Source organism: Cydia pomonella, chromosome 11, assembly GCF_033807575.1.
Source record: "Cydia pomonella isolate Wapato2018A chromosome 11, ilCydPomo1, whole genome shotgun sequence".
NCBI lineage: Eukaryota > Metazoa > Arthropoda > Insecta > Lepidoptera > Tortricidae > Cydia > Cydia pomonella.
This window is the reverse complement of record NC_084713.1, coordinates 8,841,023-8,864,672: the sequence shown is the minus strand read 5'-3', so window position 1 is coordinate 8,864,672 and position 23,650 is coordinate 8,841,023. Positions and strand designations below refer to the sequence as shown.

The window sequence follows — 23,650 nt, the reverse complement described above, 5'->3', positions numbered from 1 at the left end:
CATTTATTACAAAAAGGAATCCATATAACATACCTATACAACTTATAACTAAATTTCATTAATTAAAATTTTTAAATTTAGTATTATGACAGTTGGACTTAATAACAAAATTACACATTAATACATTTGGACTTAGTGGCAGTAGGAGATTGTGACTAATGGGCCAACTATGGACATTCTGACACTTAAAGCCCCTAAAGGGACATTAATACTACCATTAAGACGAAATGGGATAAAACCACGTGATGCGTCCGATTTGTTAATTATTATATTTAAGAGTTAGGAGCTTAAAACTAGAATGAAATTCGTTATTCGCGAAGTCAAACAAAGGGACATAGCTATGGTTAATAACTTAATATGTACATACAATAAATCGTGTAAAACTATTTTCCACAATGTCGACATCCAGGGAGGAAAATGAAGACTACTAGTTTTGTATGGAGAAGAGGTATTCCCCTATCCTGTTAATGCTAGTGACCAGAAATCGGACTTTTGTGACCGATTCAAAATTATACTTATTCTTATTCTTTTATTACGAATTTGTAAGAAGCTTGAACAATAACTATGAAATATCGGTTTATAATCTGTTGATGTAGAAAGGTGCTCTTTATACAAATGGATCCTCAATTTTAAACGGAGTCGTTCGACCATATCAAACATAGGTATTAGAAATAAATTATGATTGAAAAATGAAACAGACTAAATTCAGTTTGAGTTTTTAACCATACATACTTATATGGTTTTATTTTTAACAATACAGACTTATCCATATTATCATTACGTTTGACGTTAAAGTGATATAAAATGCTACCGGTCGCCGATCACTGTTTATCATGAAGTGCAGCTTGGCTGGTATTTTAATTTGGCATTAAATATAAAGACCTTAGCATTTCCCCCCCCGTAATTGGACCCCCAAACATTTTCAATTAGATTGGCGTCGGGTGATTGTGAGGGCCAATCCAAAACATCGACGCCATTTTCAGTTTTCCATGCAGTACAGTACTGATTTCGGTGTTTAGGGTCATTATCCCCTGGCAGGATCCAAGAAGAGAATCCTCTTAAAGCGCTGGTGGCCTAACGGCAAGAGCGTGCGACTTGCAATCCGGAGGTCGCGGGTTCAAATCTCGGGTCGTACCAATGAGTATTTTCGGAACTTTACTGGGTGTTTTACGGTTCGCACGAGCACATTGTTATCTGCCGTAGACCAAGCTCGAGTCAAGTAATTAGCTGTGCCCAAAACGAAGTTTAATCGGAAAAAATATATTATTCCAATCTCGGTTTTTGTTTTCTTTCGCCCACGATAGCCTTTTTAGGGTTCCGTACCCAAAGGCTCAAACGGGACCCTATTACTGAGACTCTGCTGTCCGTCTGTCCGTCTATCCGTCCGTCTGTCATCAGGCTGTATCGCATGAACCGTGATAGTTAGCCAGTTGAAATTTCTACAGATTATGTATTTCTCTTGCCGCTATAACAACAAATACTAAAAACAGAATAAAATAAATGTTTCTTTCCAATCTCGAGGTTCTCATCCAATCACCGAAGTTAAACAACGTCGTTCGGGGTCAGTACTTGAATGGGTGACCGTTTTTATAGATAATGGTACGGAACCCTTCCTGTGCGAGTTCGAGTCGCACTTGGCCGGTTTTCCCATATATTTTTCAGTAAGGAGTGGCTTCTTAACCGTACTGCGATATTTCAAACCATTTTCATTCAAACGTCTTCTGATTGTATCCAGAGATATCTCCAGACCTATTTTCTTTAATTTTTCTGGCCCAGAATGCAATTAATGATATAAGTGGATTTTTCGAAAACATCTGCATGACCCGTTTATCCTCTGCGGAGGAGGTATTTTTTGTTTACGCGCGTTCTGGTAAGTCATCAACATTTTTATATTCCTTAAAACGCTTCACCCACTCAGTTGCAAACGCTTTCGATTTAGTCATATACTATACATAGCAGCTTGATTTCGTGTTATTTTGAGTTCTTTCGGGTGCGTAAAAAGGAATACTGCCTCATAAGGTAAAGAGTAAGCGGCACTCATTTTTCAAAATGAGCATAAATAATCGAGAAACTGTCAAAACTTTTTTTTTACGAAGCATTGTAGTCATTGTAGTATCTATTCAGCCAGTACTTTTTCTGTGCATATTTCATAAACGATTCAAATACACTGTTCACGCTCTTGTCAAACACACTGTACATAGACGAGTTGATCGGCTTTTAAAACGCATTACCCTAGGTATTCGGTTTGAATATAAATTAATGCGAAAAGGCAGGTTTAGGTAGTATAACATTATGATAATGTGACGACCGGTCTGACCTAGTGGGTTGTGAGGTTGTGACCCTGCCTATGAAGCCGATGGTCCCGGGTTCGCAGAGAACATAGATATTTGTTCCTAAGTTATGGGTGTTAGCTGTGTATATAAGTGCATGTGTACTTATATATATACGTATGTATATCGTCGTCTAGTACTAGTACCCATAGTCGATCTGTGTAAGATTTTCCCCCCAATATTTATTTACATGTATGTATGTAAAATGTATAATTGTTGGTGCAATAAAGAATATTTACTTATTTACTTACTTCGAGAGAAAAGATTTCAAATGTGAACCCTGGAGAAAAGCGATCATTTCATGTCTTGAATAATCTTATACCTTTAAACGAGCAATTCTTGTATATAAATATATATTTCTGTGATCTCGGAAACGGCTCTAACGATTTCGCTGAAATTTGGTATATGGGGGTTTTTGGGGGTATACAATCTATCTAGATTAGTCTTATGTTTGGGAAAACGCGTGTTTTCGAGTTTTCATGCGTTTTTTCTTTCGACGCAGAATATGGTCGCTAATTTCGTGTTGCCGGCCACTGTCCGTCTGGTCCAGAGGGTTAAGACGCGGACTGCTAAACGAGTGTTACGGGTTCGAATCTCGCCCGGTGACTAACTTTTGTTTTTTTTTTTTATATGTTCAAGTTTATATATATATTTTTTAATTTTTATTGTGTTAGATAAGTTTAATTTAGTAAAAAAATGACCTATGTAATAAGAGAAATTGACAATAGATGGCGTTACTCTGTGACAAGTGCTGTAAGGTTAAAATCGATTGTAAATAATAATAATAATTGTCAGTTCACATTTTACTTTTTAAGTTTATGTAGATTATCACCTATACACCACCATATTACAATAAATAGTTATAACCGAGCAAAGCTCGGTCGCCCAGGTACTGTTTATTTATGAGTAACAGATAAAGGTAAGCAAAAATATCATAAGTGTACTCGCAAAATAAATGTACCTAGTTGAATGGTCAGACATTGTCTACAGCCCTCAAATTAATGCCGTATGCAATGCACCTCTGCTTATAAGTGTGCTACGCTTTCTTTGTTTTTATAAATGGATTTGTGAGTATTTCATTGTGATAAATAGTAACAGTAAGGTTAGATTTAATGGAGACTGGCAAGTAAAATAATAATAGAAGGCTAAATAATTCATAAAACGTGCCACCATTTTGGGCTTTGTTGAGCCGGTAATAACCGAGCAGCGCCTAACGGATTAACTGAAGGCCAACCCTTTAGGATTAGTGTTGGTTAAGGTGCCCTATGTTCAGAGAGCGGAGTTTTTGAAAAAACGTTTCGCTTTTTTTAGATAACAATACGGTTGCAATAATTTTTTTAAGCAATCTTGAGGAGTTTCTCTAGGGACTTCAGCTATTTAAATCCTGTTTTTTTTTATTTTTGCTCAATACGAAAAAAATCAAGAACATAGGTTTCAAACGTACTTTAAACATATGTAACATTTTACACACAAAAGCTAAAAATATGAAAATTACTTCTAATAAAAGCAACCAAGTGCGAGTCGGACTCGCCCATGAAGGGTTCCGTACCATTTATGACATATTAAAAAAAACTACTTACTAGATCTCGTTCAAAGTGTTCAAACCAATTTTCGGTGGAAGTTTGCATGGTAATATATATCATATATTTTTTTTAGTTTTATCATTCTGTTATTTTAGAAGTTACCGGGGGAGGGGACACATTTTACCACTTTGGAAGTTTCTCTCGCGCAAACTATTCAGTTTAGAAAAAAAAAAATTAATAATGCGGTTCATAGAATACATCTTCTTACCAAGTTTGAACAGTATAGTTCTTATAGTTTCGGAAAAAAGTGGCTGTGACATAAACGGACAGACAGACGGACATGACGAATCTATAAGGGTTCCGTTTTTGCCATTTGGCTACGGAACCCTAAAAATTTAATTTGTGAAGGAACTCGGTGATTACTATTTTCTTTTTTAAAGCAACAAATTTTAATTCAAAAACATGATATCCGCTGTTCCGAACACGCACATCATCCATCGGGCTCACGCTTACGCTCAGTTCGAGTGAGGGATGAACACGAACCTTCGGGGCCTTAAGACTCGAGCACTTTGAGTCATCTGCATTAAGACTGGGCTGTGTTTTTCAGACTCATATAATTTTATCGAAACTCCAGTTATTTTCAACTTGTTAGTAACCAGAATATTTTGTAGCCTATTTTCCTTTTCAGAGAACTCAAATTTTTGCAAATAAAACACATTGTTTTCATGTAAAATGTATGGCCTAGGTATACTATACCATACAATAACACTTATTTTATTTACTGCTACTACATAGTATTAAAATAAAATCTACAAAATTGTTGACGGAGTATTTATTGGGGAGACTCGTGACCTTTTGAATTCCGCTTTAAAAAGACTCAATAAAGGAAACCTCAATATCTCTTATAAGCATCAGAAGTTTTTTTAGCGCAGTTTTATCTTGTAATAAAAACCGGCCAAGAGCATGTCGGGCCACGCTCAGTGTAGGGTTCCGTAGTTACTCTTCCGTCACAATAAGCTAAACTGGAGCTTAAACTATAGTAAATTGTTAACCAAGGGATGAAACGGTACCTTTCACCCGAGTTAAACAAATACGCAAATTTGCATAATCAGTACCTAATTAAAGTAAGTCTTTTTACTATGAAGGGAAAACTTTTTGCGATAACTCAAAAACAGCTAAACTGATCATGTTCGCTATAGTTTTCATTTAATTTCTTTCTTAAGCTCTACTTCCACGATTTTTTTCATATTTTTTGGACCTATAGTTCAAAAGTTAGAGGGGGGGGACACAATTTATTTTCTTTCGGAGCGATTATCTCCGAATCTATTCACTTTATCAAAAAATGTTTCTTGAAAACCCGTTTTAGTTTTGAAAGACCTTTCCAACGATACCCCACACTCTAGGGTGGAAGCGAAAAAAAATTTCACCCCCACTTTACGTGTACGGGAGGTACCCTAAAAAAAAATATTTTTTTAGATTTTATTGTACGACTTTGTCGGCTTTATTGATTTATATATCCATGCCAAATTTCAGCTTTCTAGCACTAACGACCACGGAGCAAAGCCTCGGACAGACAGACAGACAGACGGACATGGCGAAACTATAAGGGTTCCTAGTTGACTACGGAACCCTAAAAATGAGTTGCATTCTTCAAATTTAGACTCAAAACACACGAGTTTCTACTTCTACCAACACTAATAAAAATATATTACCTAGAATTCTTTGTGTGATATTAAATCGTATTCAACATACTTTAAAATACATTTTACTATGTAGGCGCCTACCTAAAAAGGAGTTCAATAGGGAGCGTGCACGAACTATAGGAGGCAGCACAGGAGCCGTCAGATTTTTGGCGCGAGGCGTAAATGTGATGTTTTTTGTTCCGATGTAGCCCACAAGATGGCAGAACCTACTATGCACAAGAAAACACTTGACGTGTAAATGTGCCCGTTTATGGTTCCGATTCAGACCACAAGATGGCAGACCCTCCAACGCGCACGGTCCCTATAGAAAAGACAAATAATGTAAACAAATATGTCAATTTTTGTTAGCATGCGACAGTCATAACCTAAAAGTTATACGATGGTACGAAATTTTAATAATTAACATATATTTTAACTTGTAATTGATATAAATAAAGGGTTTCAGTACCTAAATTGTTGATAAAATCATAGTTGTCCACAAACAGTGATTACGAAAAAATTTAGGTTAAATTGGTTGGGTACATTAAAATGAATATATATATAAATATTATATGACATTACTACAAACATTGACTAAGCCACACAATAAGCTCAACAAGGCTTGTGTTGTCGGTACTCAGGCAACGGTATATATAATATATAAATACTTAAATACATAGAAAGCATCCATGACTTAGGAACAAATATCCGTACTTATCACACAAATAAATGCCCTTACCGGGATTTGAACCCAGAACCATCGGCTTCATAAGCTAGCTAGCTACCCACTAGGCCAATCCTATCGACAATATGTGGGTGGTTCCCAGGCTCCTAAGGATGCCTCATAGAGAGGCGAATCGCGTGTCGAATTTTGCGCTTTTGCACATTATTATATAGAAGATTCGTAAATAAATTGTATTTTTTTAAGAACTGACGAATGGGGGGTTACATACTATTAAGTATTCAGTTATTTGGGAGATGTCCGACTTTAAGCCAATTTTCCACACCTTGCACTGCTGGCTAATAGGTAATTTTCTAGAATATATCAAATGGACTTGTGTCCATTCCTCGCAGCATTGCACAATTACGCGTTTAGCATTAGATACTATGCGCGTGTGACATTGGATTGACGCAGATTTAAATGCCTAAGCGGTTCACATTATTGACCGCATCGAATTAGAATTTTATAAATATAATACGAGAATATGTTTGAAATTGCGTACCAATTATATTTAGCTTTGCATAAACAAGTTACTATTGCGTTTTTGAAGGATAATCTTACCTAATAGAACATCGCATACAACTTAAACAGTCTATGTAAAACAATTGACCTCGATGTATCTAGATCACGTAGAATTTTCGTTGCTCTAGAATTGTCTTGTGAAACCAATACTTGTTAATGTCGATAATATCTATTCCTGACTGGTTGTATTGTGTATTTTAATAAAATTTACCCATAAAGAGAGTTACGGTTTTTTAATTATTTAATTCAGTATTTCCATGTGAAATACGGTGTTTACAATCGCACAATTGATTATATTATGTAAATGAAGTTAAAATACTTATAAATCTTCATTTATACATTTTTTGAAAAATAAATTTGAGCAATTTAACTTTTCGTGTTTGTGTGCCCAATGGGCCTTTAATTACTGCAATTCGCGTAAAAAATTATCTAAATGGCAAGCCATTGTTGGTTATTTTTGGCGTAACTTACTCGTAATTACGATTGATTTGAGTTTACGAATATTAATTATTTATTTAACAAAAAAGCAGTTCGTTTTTGCTGTAAGTAGGTTATTAATAAAACCTTTTTCTATAAAAAGTATTATTTTTTTATCCCGAGCAAGCGAAATATTTTATGATACTCGTTACGCCTATTACCTAACAATAAAACATTAATGACATCAAAAGACTAACAATAACAAATATAAATATGAATTATTATTATATTTTTAAGTTAATATATAGGTACGTTGAAATTGTTCACGTATCATATCATACACATGGATGGTCTCGTACCATCGATGTCTGTGTGTGTGTACAATTACTTGTATTAACCACGAGAGAAACATTTATCATGGGTGACTGATTTACTGGGCAATGATTTAACCTGACGTAAGTGATTTTTATAAGTCAATAGTAAACTTCATTAAATTAATTTGTGTTTGAGTTTATCTAGCATCTTGATAAAACATGATACGAGTATAAAAGCAATTACATACAGGTAAAGCGAACATTTACTTCATCGAAATATTGTCAAACTTAGTAACTCATATCATGTCTATGTCGGCCGCCGATCGTAAGATCAAGCAGATCGTAAAATGTTCCTGTGAAATGTTTTGACGATAGTCACATTAAACCAATAGATAGGTTCGTTAGATTGCTTTAGATGCCCGAAGGGCAAATTGTCCAGAAATAGGAGCCCCGCGTAGCATAGCGGGGGCTCTGTCCACTCAGGGAACGATATAAAGATTCACGTTTCACGATATACCTATGAATTTCACGATCAGCCTAATCTTACGATCGGCCGCCAACATCTATAGGTACCTACTCTATTTATTATTATGCTGTAATAGTTATCATGCAGCAAGGGTATGTACTAGGATAAATAAACGTAGGTGGACCGGAAGTAAGGTGTTTGTAATAAAGGTGCCTTATATATGTATGTTGACGTATGACACGTGCTGTTCAGTGTACTCAATGTCTTTTTATTTATAATTTGTAAACGCTCGCTGTTGCATTGAATGTCCAGGCATTTATTAAGCACTCGGGTGGAGTTCTTCTTACTACTGCTGACACCGTATCTTACTGCCGGCCATTCCCTAGGTATGCGCATTGCACATATTCATCCACATTTTATTACAAGACCCTTGGCACACAATGATCCGATCCAGTTACCTCATGTGACATGCTCTTTGATGTAGTTATCTGTTACTGTAATAAGTATTAAGAATTTATCGATAACAGGATGGCACTACTGAGTAATTCGTCTATGACTAGATTAAACGCAAATCGAATGTCCATAAAATAAAATATAGCCTGTTACCCTAAATACAATGTAACGTTCCATGCATAAAGGGTCCTTATGCACATGTAGACTGAAATTGAGTCTAAATACTTTAAATCGGTAGGTACTGGACTCGATGTAAGTAGGTGCGTAGATAATCAATATTCTCACGTCGTGCCTGTGTCAGCCTTAATGTAGAACCACACCTTATGAATAATATCTGATATACGAATCCGTTTCTCATAAAAAGGTAATATGTTATTATATGCTGGTCCATTCATCAAAAATATCCTAATATCTTTGCATAATAATTAAGGTTCCAATGCTGGCACCCAGAGCTGATGAACAAGTTTTTCCATCGAGCTCGTGACTTATTTTTTATCAACCTTCATATGCATATCTTTAATTCGTATGGCATTAAATCTGTCGATAAATGTAGGTACCCTGCCCGTTGTGTACCTTTCACATTATTATGTTTCCGGGTGTTATTTTTGGTGACAAACAATTACTTGTTCCGTATCTCATCGCTGGTGTAAAGTAGCCTTGAGCAGTATAATCCGATCTCCTTTTGTCATCAAATTGAAAGAGAGCACGCTAATTATATAATATGAAGAACGGAACCACTGACTCCATTTGTCATTATTCGTTATCTCATTTAGTAGGTAAATTGATTATTCAATTATTGTTGGTGCCGTTTTGTTAAGAGAAACATATACATAAGTTTTACGCTGAGATATTTTTTATCGAAGAGTGTATACAGGGTGTAATCGTTAAGTGTTTACATGCGATTATTTCGTAAATAGTTAATAACGGGTGCGATTGATTGGTCAAAAATTGGTGAGACTAAAAGGGTGAGGGAAGTTTTGGAATGAACGGAAATATTAGGTAAAACTGCGTTAGATTGTGTTAATATAACTAGTTTTGTGTTCAATTGAACATGATCTGGAATAAAAATTTCGCATTTGGTCAAATTTAATGAAAGGCCGATATTCGTAAAAATTTCAATGATAGACTGTAAATCTTGTAGGACGGTTAATGCGTCTCCGCCAAGGGAGCGTTATCTAAGTACCACAAATTGAATTTAGAATTTAGACTAGAGATGATCGGGTGAATGACCAAACTGAAAATTACGGGCCCAAGCGGGTCTCCACAGGGAGACCATACTTGACAAAATAATTTCATTTCCAAAAAGTAATTTTTATGGCACTCTGTAGCCAAATGTATTTGTAAAGTTCTGGTAGCTCTTTTTTTGACTTCTGCTAACAGAGCACCGCGGTCGACCGAATTAAATGTTTTTTGACATCTATTTTTACAAATACTTCATAGTCCGGACGATTGAGAAATGTACGCGCAGCGTGCACTGCTGCCTCACAACCATCCTTTATGCCAAATCCTAGTTGTCGTGGTTTAAAGAAATTTGTTAGCCTTTGGTTGAATTGTCTGCGGCATGGTTTGGAGGCTAAGCGTCTGAGGGTGCACCCAACCGCAATAGGGCGAATACCGCCGTCCTTCTTGGCCAATGCCACCAGGTTCGTAGGTCGTACCGTATAACAGAGGAACAATATCTGTGTTTACGCGGCCTGAAAGCATTAGGTTGATTACTTCTCTGAGTAGACCTGACCTCCCGCCACCTAGCGTCATCGTAGTCGGGTCTTTTAAATGCTGAGGAGACAAGCCATCCATCCCGCCAGCGGACCCGATGGACCTTTATTTGGTTATATTATTTATTATACTACTTTTTGTGTTGTATTAATGTGCCATGTGTGTATCAAATTATTTGTAAATTCTATGTCACTAACCTCAATTAATTTTAACACACTGAAAGAAATGTTTGCATAACTGTAACAAAATTTTGGTTACTGTTTACACAAAAATTGGGACTTGCGAACTATGTGTTATATGTTACAAAACCGATTTGGCTATCAGTGTTCAGGTACTGGGTATACACTACAAAATAAGTTTGTAAATTTATGCAAAGTTTATTTTCTTATAACCGTAGTTTAGTTATTTAGTAAAGTTACAAAACCAGTTCGGCTATCTATTTTTTTCAGTGCGTTGTACTGTACTAACACTATATGGATCTCCTTAGATTAGATATAAATAAATAATAGAAATTGAATTGATAATTGAAATATAAATTTACTCAACGCGGTGCGAGTTTTGGCATTGACGTTGCTTCCAATACTAACTTATTTTTAAATAATTTTATAATAGAAACAAATATTTCTGTCGCGATGAGTTATAAGTTTGTACCTAAGTACACAGGTATCATTACTCGCAGTGCTTAAAAATGGACACCTAGTAAGCTCTCCAAAACATGTCGGGAAAAGGTAGACATTAAACATTGGTGAGTAAATGATTATAGTGTAATTAGTACGAAGCGAAGCAAGTATTTATCTTAGGTTAAGCATATAAATTTTATGGACTAACCTCGATTAAAGGTTAAGGTTAGGTTTTCCGTTTTGTTCGAAAGTTGAGTGCTGATGAACCGTGAATGGCAGTATTGACAGTACGGTGACCTATGACCCTGTCTGTATTTTCAATACCGTGAGACAAAAGTACAAGGTCCATTAACTATTTGATTTATTTACGTAGCTTATTTAAATAACAGCCAGTGGTTATTATTATTATGAAAAATTGATATGCGTAACTGTAAAGTTATGCTGTTGAAAAGAAGTAACTACCTAATAATATGATGGTCATATCGTAAGATTTGTAATTACGAGTCAAATCGCACTCTGTGTGTATAATATTTCTTTACAGGATAATATATAAATTACATAAGCGGTTATTACTGCGGTTGATTCTTCACGCAAATTCCTTTGTAAGTAGGTAATAAAGTAGATATTGTTTAATAAGTTTCTAGCGAGTAGGAATGTTCCTATAAGGTACCTATTAAGTAAACTAAAATGCTGACTATCAAGAAAACCCAGCCTTAATCAGTTTAACTACGGTTTTTAGTCTGGGAAAGGCACTGAAGTCACGCTTGAATGCATTATTATGTGAGCGTGTGAAGCGATGGTAACAAATGCTTCAAACTGCTTCTGACGCCTTGATGATTATCTTGAAGGGTATCGGATTATCTGAACTTGGAAATTACTATAAAACATCTATAAAACCACAAATGTTACATTCAATTGTTAAAATTCATTTTCTTACTTTCTTACAGGTCATACTAAAAGTTTCTTTCATCTCAGAAACTGTATTTAGTAAATATGTAACATTTTCTTTTATATTTCCTTTTTTATTTGGCTCGCCACCGCTCCTATGAAATAATAAGGATATGGTGTTGGTCCGCGATAACCGCACATCAATAGTTATTTGTTTTAAAAGGGGGCAAAGTTGTGGTTTAACCGCTCGGTCTAATATTGATACCCGAGGAAGCGAAAGATTCCAAAATTGAACCACGAGCATAGCGAGTGGTACGAGAAGTGGAATATTGAGCGTTGCGAGGGTTTCAAGGCACGAGGGTTAAACAAACTTTGCCTCCGAGTGAAACACAATATTTTTCACCACACCAACGCGAGGAAAATACTAACTATGGAATACCAAAAAAAAAAACAAATCAAAATGAACGTAATAAAAATATTATAATTCAAAATCATCATTTAAAAGTCAATTCTACTAGCTAACATAAGGAAACATCTCAACATTTGCATTTGATTACTTTGCCCCACATGTCGATAAAATGCAATTTTCTCATTAGTTTTTGAACAATCAAGAGGGGGAGGGGACACACATTTTACCACTTTGGAAGTGTCTCTCGCGCAAACTATTCTGTTTAGAAAAAAATGATATTAGAAACGACAATATCATTTTTGAAGACCTATAGACCATAGATACCCCACACGTATGGGTGTGATGAAAAACATTTTTTGAGTTTCAGTGCTAAGTATGGGGAACTCCCAAAAATGATTGTTTTTTTTTTTCTATTTTTGTGTGAAAATCTTAATGCGGTTCACAGAATACATCTACTTACCAAGTTTCAACAGTATAGTTCTTATAGTTTCGGAAAAAAGTGGCTGTGACATACGAAACGAACGGACAGACAGACAGACATGACGAATCCATAAGGTTCCGTTTTTTGCTATTTGGCTACGGAACCCTAAAAATCAGTTGAAATTGGGTTAACCGATTTTTTTTTTCAACTATCTATTCTGCCATGAAAATGAAACCTCTCTCTAAATGAGCTATCTAAAGAATTGGATATGGATATAAGTATTCAACTGTGGCATTCCTAGCGCGAGACGTAATTTAGTGCAGAGATATTTTGAGTCTTTTGACATTGTGAGTGTGTTGTCGCTTTCTTGAATACCTATTACTTACTTATTTATTATTTATATACTTTTACCTTAGACCTCATTATGTTACTAAGTTATTTAGTATTTTGATACTTCCACATTATCCTTATTAGGTATCATTTGTATTGGCTTTGTTCACATATGTGGTTGCAATAGTGCGTAACCTTAGTTTAGTATTATGTCACTACCTGTCAGTTCCTGTAATTGGCTTCCTGTATCTACTATACTTTTTTATATTAATATCACAGCTGTTGGATCTCCAAATAAAAAAAAAAGAAAGTTAATTATAGATTAATTTGACTTGACCGTTATTCGAAGCTTATTAATTGAGAGAGGCACGTCGTTTCCCGCCATTGTATTGCTATCTCTTTTCAACGTATGGCTATATTTCGCTCTTTTCCCCCACCATTAGTGGACCACCACCTGGCAGTGGGGATGAGTTTTACTTAAATGAAATCCCAGAATGGCTCGTCATTGGCGTCTCGTTTCCCGCCGCGATAGGTCGTGCTAACAAAAAGTACGACTTTGGTTAAATTAGTTATTTAAAATTATAGCACCAAGTACAAGCATTATAATTATTTAAACGGTTTTTACCGTTCGATTCTTATTGTTGTTTGTACCTATTGTAGATTATGGATGATGTAGAAGGAAAACCTGAGGACAAACCGGATGTCTCGAAAACAAAACATAAGCGTGTATCGAGTGAGTCAAGCAGTAGTGATAGTGACTGCTCCAGTTCCTCAGACTCTTCAAGGTCGGATTCGAAACGCAAGTGCCGTTATCGCAGCAAAAAAAGGGGGGGCCGTAAAAAGTCCCGTCGCAGGCTCCATACATTAACTAAACAAGTAAACGAGCTGCGAGCACTTGTTAATCCTGATAATTATTACACTCGTCACGATGATTGTGATGCATATTCCGTAGTTTCGGACAATGTCAGTCGAGAACTTTATACCGAAGCGGAACCTCAGCCAGGCCCATCCAAACCTTTTGTTTTGGGCCTCGGTACCAAATTAAAGGAACCAACAATTCTTGAAGCTACAGAACAGCAAATAAAACTTTTATGCGAGGTGCAACGCTTCGATAGTAAGGGCTGGAATGACATTCGCTATTCCGAAACTCAGAAAATCTATAGTAGGTCTCCAGGTTATACTGATTTGGAGGTTAAACAGTATGACACTTATCCTCATTTGGTGCATTCTGACAAAGCGTATGGCGCCCTTACGTTTTGTTTGATAAAACAACAAGAAGCCCTGCACGCTGCAGTGGCAGAAATACTTGATTATACTAAGTCAGGTGGAGAGTTTTCGTACGAAAGCTTCCGTGATAAGGTAAGTAGCGTCCTTTTGGGCGGCGACCTTTTCAAAGTATCTGAAGACATGTTACAACTCGTTTGTGGGAGCCGAGGTGATAAACATGAGACGAAATGGAATCACGAAGCATATCAAGGAGCCTTTGCTTAAGGCGGCTATATGCAAGATACCGCCATCCAGTTCGTCGCTTTTCAACACCGAAGCATTTACCGCTAAGATTGAGCACCATGGTGGAGTTCGTAAGTGTTTCTGGCCTCTCAAAAAGACCACTGTTTCGCAAACAGATGAGTTTAAGGCCACTACAGGCGCTCCCTCGCAGGGAGCAGTGCCTCATAAAGTGCCCTCGCAGGGCTACTGCAATCATCCACATGCAAGCAATTCTTGTAATGCTCATGCTTGCCAAGAAAATGCTGCCGCGCAGCCATATCTTCCCCAGCGGGGTAATTACAATCATAACTATCCTTCGCAAGGATGTAACAGTGCATTTAAGAATGGGTCCAGTGGTTCCTTTCGGGGACGTCGGTCGAGACAATACCAGCAAAGGCCCCAACATCAGCCCAGAATCGCTCGAAAACGAGGAGCTTCCCCCGCGGGGTACAGATACAATAAGAAAGGTAAATATTGACATGAGGTTCAGGGCAGGCCGGCTGGCACAGTTTTACAACATATGGGAGAACATGAACGCACCGGACCACGTGCTACGGATGTTAAAGGGGTATCGCATACCCTTCTTTCAGAAGCCACCTCTGGTTTATCCAAACTGTTGCGGCAACAATCTCAAATGCCCGCAGTCAGCCGAGATGACGCAGATCATCAATCAAATGAAGGAACAGGGTGTGCTAGAAGTAGTGGATCCGTCTCCCAGTTTCATATCAACGATGTTTATAGTGCCCAAAAGCGACGGCTCGCCCCGGCCTATTTTCAATTTGAAGGCTTTAAACCGGTATGTAATAACCGAAAATTTTGGATTGATAAACGTGCACCGCGTGCCAAATTTCATTCAGCCGGAAGACTGGTTATGCAAGGTAGACTTGTCCCAGGCGTACTTCCATCTGCCGATAAGCCCACCACACAGGCGATTTCTACGCCTTATCTATGGCCAAGAGCTCATGCAGATGACCTGCTTACCGTTCGGGCTCAGCACTGCGCCGAAAACTTTTGCGACCTTCACCAATTGGGTAGCGCAGGTTCTAAGGGACATGAATATAAGGATAATAGTATACCTCGACGATTTCCTTATTGCTCACCAAGACAAGAATACACTGGCCAGGCATGTCAAGGTGGTCGTAAAGAAATTAGAAACACTAGGGTGGTTGATCAATTATCAAAAATCTCAATTGACTCCCCAAAAAGCACTGGTATACTTAGGCGTCTGGTGGGATGCCTGGGGAAACCAGAAACGACTTCCAGAGGAAAAGATCCCTATTTTGATAGGCAAAATTCAACTGATGCTTTCCGCTGCGAAAACCAGCCGGAAAAATTTAGAGAGGTTAGTGGGACTTCTAAACTTCGCAAGTTTTACGGTTCAAAAGGGGAGGTTGAACTACCGAGCCCTACTAAACCTTCTCAACTCTATGCCACGATTTTCAAGCCGGACTTATGCCATTCCCGACAGGGTAAAGGAGGACTTGATGTGGTGGTTGCATCATTGTCGTATGCCTTCGCCAATCCATCTGCCCCCACCATCGCACTTCTTAACAACAGATGCGTCAGACCTGGCCTGGGGTGCCCAATTAGACGATCTAGCTCTGACTGGATTTTGGACAAAATCGGAGCAAATGCTACATTGCAATCAGAAAGAGATGCTTGCTGTTCAAAGGGTATTAGAAGGTCACTGTCAGTACCTGAGCAACTCTACAGTACTTGTCCAATGCGACAACAAAACTGTGCTAGCTTACTTACGCAATCAGGGCGGAACAAAATCAAATCCACTCCTGGAATTAACATTTCAGATATTTTGCATCCTAGAGCAATATCGCATCCATCTGAATTTAGTTCACATTCCGGGAAAATACAACAGCCATGCAGATCACCTGTCGCGGCTTCGTCAGGCCCCGGAGTGGCATCTGCTTCCGGGGGCCTTAGAGAAAGTATTTTCAAAATGGGGTGTTCCCCAGATCGATCTGTTTGCGTCTCACAGGGCGCATGTAGTGACAAACTACGCCTCACTGGACCAAAACGATCCGAAGGCATTATTTCACGACGCTTTTTCACACGTATGGAATTACAACCTGGCCTGGGTGTTTCCACCTCCTTACCTGGTGCCGAAAGTGCTAGCCCATCTCAACCAAGCAACGGGCACGTATCTGCTAGTAGTACCACGATGGGATCGCGTTTATTGGAGAGCGGACATCAGGTCACGCGCTCTAGCAGCTCCATTCACTCTGCGGTCCCTGGAAAGGTTCCTTATCGACATCACGACGGGATTGCCACCACCGAAAGTTCAGGACATGGTCCTAGAAGTGTGGAAGTGTGAAAATTGCTCGAACAATCTTGGCGTACGTCTACCAGAAAAACTTACGACATAGCGTGGAAGAAATGGGTGGTCTGGGCTACTAGTCATGAGGTAGACTATAAGAAGCCATCAGGTTCAGACGTAGCTAAATATTTGTCAGACCTTCATTTGATACATAAACTTTCGTACAGAACTATATTGCTTTACAAGTCAGTAGTGTCAACTTTATGTAATACTGAGGATTCTGGCCTATTAAGTTCACACATTCTTGTTAAACATGTCCTTAAATCAATTGCTTTACAGAAACCTATTGGCCAAAAACCACCTATTTGGAATATTGAAATTCTTCTCGATCATCTGAATAAATGTAAAGTTAATTTAGAAAGCCCTTTCGAATCATCTAGGCACACTGCTATGTTACTGCTTCTTTGTTCCGGCAGACGAATTCATGATTTGACATTGTTGAAAATTGATTGTCAACACTTTGTGCAATCTGATGATGCTATTGTTTTTTGGCCGACATTTGGGTCTAAGACGGATTGCGCTGATTATAGGCAATCGGGATGGAAATTGTTGCAAAACCCTGACTGTCAAAACTTGAATCCTGTGTTTTGGGTGAAGCATACTATTTCCTTATTAAAATGTAGGCGTGGGTTAGCCAACATATATGATTTATTTGTTACTCTAAGAGGTGATGTTAAAGGTGCTTCCCGAACGATCATTTCGGGATGGATAAAAAGCTTGTTTAAGGAAGCAGGCATTACTGCATCCCCGGGCAGCATTCGCTCTGCTGTGGCATCAAAACATTGGGTGGACAATTTCCCTGTAGACGACATTCTAGCGCGTGGTAATTGGCGCTCGGAAAATACTTTCAGTCGATATTATAGGCGTGAAGTGATGCCTGTATCCTCTACTGTTGATTCTGTATCACACTTGTTTCAACCAATTAAGTAGAAAACTAATCTTATAATAAAACTGTGATGATAAAAATTTGTCTGTTATAATATAATGTTCTTGAAATAAATGTTTAATTGCTGAATCTAAGGTATTAATACATTTCTGTCCTGTCAAATTTATCATCACGTTATAAGGTCACATTGGCATCTTCTTTTCCACCACCACCAGGCGATAACAAACAGGTCTCAATTAATAAGCTTCGAATAACGGTCAAGTCAAATTAATAGACGCGTTTTACCTACCAATAAAACGCATATTAATTTACTTACCTTATTCGAAGCTTATGAGTAAACTCTGCCTGGTGGCATTCAAATAATTTCGAGCCAATGACGAGCCATTCTGGGATTTCATTTAAGTAAAACTCATCCCCACTGCCAGGTGGTGGTCCACTAATGGTGGGGGAAAAGAGCGAAATATAGCCATACGTTGAAAAGAGATAGCAATACAATGGCGGGAAACGACGTGCCTCTCTCAATTAATAAGCTTCGAATAAGGTAAGTAAATTAATATGCGTTTTATTGGTAGGTAAAACGCGTCTATTAATATTTATTACATTTACAATTAAGTAAGGAGACTTATATTTCTTATTTAAGATTGTATTGTTAATAGAAGTACTTACAATACAATCTTACATAATTAAGTAGCTAAATACCTACATATTTGAGTTTTATTCTTCACGTGGCTTATTCATCGCTAGTCATTTAAATAAACTAAAACATTTAAAATGCATAATCGTACCTATTAAGAATAAAAAGAAACAGAAAATCGGAATGACTGCTCTGCTTGCTCTGTTTTTATTAAGATAAGATTTTTTTTATACAGTTGCTTAAAAAGTGCTACTTTACGTAGCTATTTATCGTTAGCAAAGTTGGTTTTTGCGAACTATTGCTTTTAACTTTTCCAACATTTTTAAATTTATTTCTGACCGTAATCGGTATGGATCCACACCGAAGAGTTTGGATACTCAAAAACTATTTTTTATTTCGCCATTACACGTTTATACTTCAAAAAATATATATTATTACACGATTTAAATTAAATATTTATTCGTTATTATATAAAATGTTATCAAACATTTTTTAAATTATTGGCAGAATGAAACTATCATTGCACGTTGGATGTCTTTAACAGAAAAAAAAAATATTTTAAAAATTTTAACCGGCGCCCTCTATTTTCAATATTTTTACTTAAAACTTAGTTGTATCAAAATAATTCAACTCAAATTGCAACTGTGAGACTGTTTTTGTATGAGTTGTTGTGATAAATTTTTGCAATGGGAATCATCGCTGAACGTGGTGTATAGTGCTGAATTAACAACATCATTCAAGTTCAAGGGAAAATTCGTAACTGTAAATGTAATACTTACGTAACCAATAATTGTTTTATTGTGATTTTTTCGCAAATATATTAAAAAACGTCGTTCAATGTACGTGTGAAAGTGTCATTATTTACTTGTCACGTGTCTTTTATTCGCCTGGTAATAAAAGACATCTCGAGACTGGTAAATAAGGACACAATTTGCACACTTGCATTGAAATGTACTATTCTAACTTCAAAAGTAGTGGTAGAAAATTCGCTTTTTCTTCTGAAATGCTAGTTCCTATGATATCTAATATTGCGGCATAATAATATGTATAATTCAGTGCATAGTTACTCAGATTTATTTTGGGAGAAAAAAAGTTACCACTACTTTTGAGGTTATACATTTTTTAATATGGAAAAAAACGGGGAGTAGTAGGTTTTTTATGCTATAGTAATATTGCAACATTTTAAAATCTAACTACATAATAAATAAGTGATAACTGATAACATATGTACTGTAAAAGAGATACGGTCTAACTGAGGTGGGGAATGTAAACACTCGAGGTAGATTTCTGATAATATATAATAATCTTTTTTCTTCAAAACTAATAACAGCAATATCGACTAACTGAGATGCTTGCTATTTCACAATGAAATCGCCTGCAGATCTTTATTCCTTCAGCAGGGCGATAGTTCTGAATTCAAATAATCGTTGCCAGTGTCACGAGAATGTGAAGGTTTCCAACCTTCACAGTACAGACATCTACGATAGGTTAAAAGGATAGTGGAGATCGCATTAACATATATCTGTTCATATAAACGTAGGCCCTTTTATTTTCATCTCTGGTTAATAGAAATTATCGTAAATACTTTACACGATTTCATATACACCCTGTTTTTTTTTATTTCCGTTAATTTTAAGGGTGCATCTCTGAGCTTAAATTAAGTAACTTTCTCAAAGACATCGGTACCTATTCTACTTAACTCCATTTCGGAGATAATCAATAATTAATTAATCGCGTGTACACTTGCCTTAGGGCCTGTTTACATATTGATTAGTGTTTAGTACGAGTTCATACATTTGCTACTAAATGTTCGAAATGACATTGATATGTCACAGTTTTCAATTGTTTGGTTGAGTTAAATGTAATGCCCGTGTTACAACAACGCTATATGCAACTTTTAATTACTATTTATAAAAAATAATTGAATAGTAATAAAAAAATATTTTTTTAAATAACTATGCCATTTAGTTTCCCTAAACGTACTTACCGATACACCGAAGTTAACGGAATTCAATAACAACACGGTGTATATTAACCATAATGCTATGTTATTCGTTTGACTTTCTTCGATTTTTATTGTTATAAGAGATAGGACCAAAAAACAACTACCTACAAATTTTTGATATTTTATAATAAAATCAAATGAAGGGGCGGATATGCCCCTACGCTTGATTTTTTCAATAAGTATTTTAAATATTGAAAAAAAAACATACAGAGTAGACCTTCCAAAAATCGGCTTAATATATGATTTAAAGCAATACAAATATTCATTAAAGGATATAGTATTATTTATCGAATGTTGAAGTGGCATCTATCGCGCATGTTCTCTATTCACATTTCATTACTTCAAAAATATCGAGGCTCGATCGATCGATCTACTTATACCTAGGAAAATCTTAATAAAAACCGATCTAGTTCCAATAAGGCTTGTGTTATTATTACTAGACAACGATATATATATACTTATTTATGTACACAGGAAACGTCCACAACTCAGGAACAACTATATCCGTCATAAATACACAATTAAATGCCCTTACCAGGGGTTGAACAAGGGACCTCCTGCTTTGTAGGCAGGGTCACCAGGTCACCACCGACCAAGCTAGGGTAGGCCGTTAAATTACTCATACTCATAATCTTTATTGCATATCACATTGTATCTAAACCTACATAGAATTGTATACAACATGACAACCTGTACGGCGCGCGGCGAAGCAAACAGTTTATTCAAGAGGAGATCGTTTTTTTTGTACAAGATATTATAATTATTATTTATTTGTATAGGTACTTTAATTATTGCAATTATGGGTCGTTAAAAAATCATTCATAGTATAATAAGCTTTTTTAATAAGGTGATCTTTTAGTTTTTAAAGAATTCATTGTCGGACTTCGTGTTATTTTATTTATATCGTTACTGATTTTATTGAATATTTTTATTGTCATAGATTACATTATCCTACAGAGTCCTCGTGTTAGTCCGATATCTGATTTGAGTTAAAATGATAGCTAGTAGGTATTTCCAACAATCAGACTAGCTAACAGAAAGTGGCCAACAACTTATATACACTGTTCTTTACATACTTACACACGAACAAACAAAAAGGGAGGGAAGGACAACTCCGGCGGTCTAGTTTGCACTCTGTACTACCTACCTTGGCCAAATAGGTATTTATAAAAACTAGGGACCTGGTATTAATTTATATAATGTTCTGCCTTCAAAGTGCAGTACAGTGATATTGGTGTTATACACATGAAAAACTTTAGACTTAAACAAAGAAACTAAACTAAATATAACAGTTTCAAACAAGGTCTTACTATTTCTAATTACGAAACTGAGTATTTATCACCACCCTAGCAATTAATACTCCACTAATTGAAAATGGTTAAGGTACATAGTAGCTCTATCACACTACACAATTTATAGTGCTTAGACGTTTATTAAACAACTGAGCACGTGCTCTGTTGTACCGACAAAGTAATATTGAAAGCACTTTATGTTTTACTTTAGTTCCATGTTTATTCTCAAAATACTGGTTCTACTGGTTTACTTAATTTAAAGTATAATAAATTTAGTACCCAAGCCTAACGCCGCACGGGTCCCGCGCGTGGGTACCATTCCGCGATATTTATGTGTTTTGAGTGCATTCTTGACATATACTTGAACCTAGTGGCGAACAGGTGTCTAAATACGTAGGTATCCATATCTTCTAAAACATAAAATAATTTCCTGTGAAAAATACCAGTTTTAACAGGTAAGAGAAGTCACTGGACATTATCAAATGAAGGATTTTGAATAATTAACGTCTGTTACTCGTACCTGCTCAATAATAATTTTAACAAATAATAGAGATTCTGTTTTAGTTATGCACGCTTTACGTCTTACGTCCAAATCTAATCCGGCGTGACGGAGTTCTTTACATACATTGCTCTTAGAATATTTACAAACATGGTCAACGGATTTAAAGATAAGTTAAATAAAATATATGTCGTACTTGTCGCGCGTTTCCGATCAGACAGAAGAGGCAGGCTGCCTGGCTTCTGGAGAAGCTCCTGCAGCTCGGGCTGGGGCGCAAAGTCCTCGCTCCGGCCCTTCATCTTGCAGTCTCTCACTAGCACTAGTATTTTTTTTCACTGATAGTCAATTATTCGAAAATGTGAGTGTAGAGTATAAAGCGCAAAATTGCGACTGGGATATGCGTAAAAGTCGCGTTTCGGCGAGCGTCAGCGATCGCGTTTAGGGGGAGGCGCATGGCTCTGGACTGTGGTGTCCGCGGGGTGAACCGGCTTTATAGCTGGCAGTGGTGAGCCTAGACACGAGGATGCTGACCGAGAGTCGCGCGGCGACTGACGGCCGGTCAAGGGTATGCTCCGACACCACTAACACGGACGCAGCCTCAACAGACGTCGCCTTCGCGTTTCGCTGCAACTTTGTGCTACTAATAATAGCGGTATTGTTTACCAATCAAGGCCCATAATTAAATTAATTACTGAACGGTAGATAAGGTTTTAAAAGGTCTTAATACTTAGGTACGTAAACCGTTTAATAAACCGGAAAATTATTCTTCCTGCTCAGCAGTTTGTGAAATTTATTTATTTACCTACGAGTAGTTACCAACTCGCAAAAAAACTACCGTAAACATGCATACATTATATCCTGTTTTTTTTTAGTTTATCATATAATTATGTAATGAGTGGTTGCTCAACATTTTCCCGCCCCGTCTCGAAGTGTGTCAAAAACCAGTAACGCATGCAGCCTCCTACACAGAAAATATAAATGAATATTAAGGGGATAGTGATATAAGAAGATAGATTGTTGGATTATTGAAAATGTTTTACATAGTTTAGTGTATACTAAATATAGCCCTGTTTGATTTTTGCGGTTTTTTAAGGGTTTGTAGCGAAAAACAAATCTCATACAAATTTTTAAAAGCTCGCAACTCTTACAAAGAAGAAGAAGAAGGGGCATAGCTGTGGCTAATCTACATCAAACTGCGTAAAAATATTTTTTGTGACGTTAATATCCAGATAAGAAAATGGGCACTACTTTTGTATGGAGAAATTGGAGAAGCGGTTACGTGTCGTCCCCTTTTACCTTAACCTTATAAGTTGTTGTATTCCAGGGAGTATTATATGATTTGTGTCCCGGGTCCTCACTTAAAATAAAGCCATCATTATTTTAATTCCTGGCATAAGAGTGCGAGCCAGAGGTATAGAAAGTAAATTATGCAGACGTTAGCGAATATGTCAGTGTCAAACTCTTGGTAAGACTACAGGAGACTGTCTATGACAACAACGAGACTCGCCCTCGGCAGGACATTCCACTATTCATTAAATTACCTTGCAATGCACGCCGCTCTTCGATCGTATCTCTTAACTGCCCATTTCGACATGCATAGACTTTATCTGATATTCTAACTTGTTCTACGTGTTAACAAAGGCAGCAATAAGCATACCTACACAATGGTATGTTAAGATATTATCCAGATTCTGTTAAACAA

General features: G+C 36.9%; 1 protein-coding gene across 1 annotated transcript in view; it reads right to left on the bottom strand.

The window, feature by feature from the left end:
* LOC133522765 (organic cation transporter protein-like) overlaps positions 1-22,930 on the bottom strand; it is an 80,456-nt gene extending 57,526 nt beyond the window's left edge. Inside the window, exon 1 of the mRNA XM_061858208.1 lies at positions 22,145-22,930. Within this exon, the coding sequence (XP_061714192.1) occupies positions 22,145-22,247 (103 nt within the window). The 5' untranslated portion in view covers positions 22,248-22,930. The remainder of the gene's footprint in view (positions 1-22,144) is intronic.
* Between the last annotated feature and the right edge of the window lie 720 nt (positions 22,931-23,650).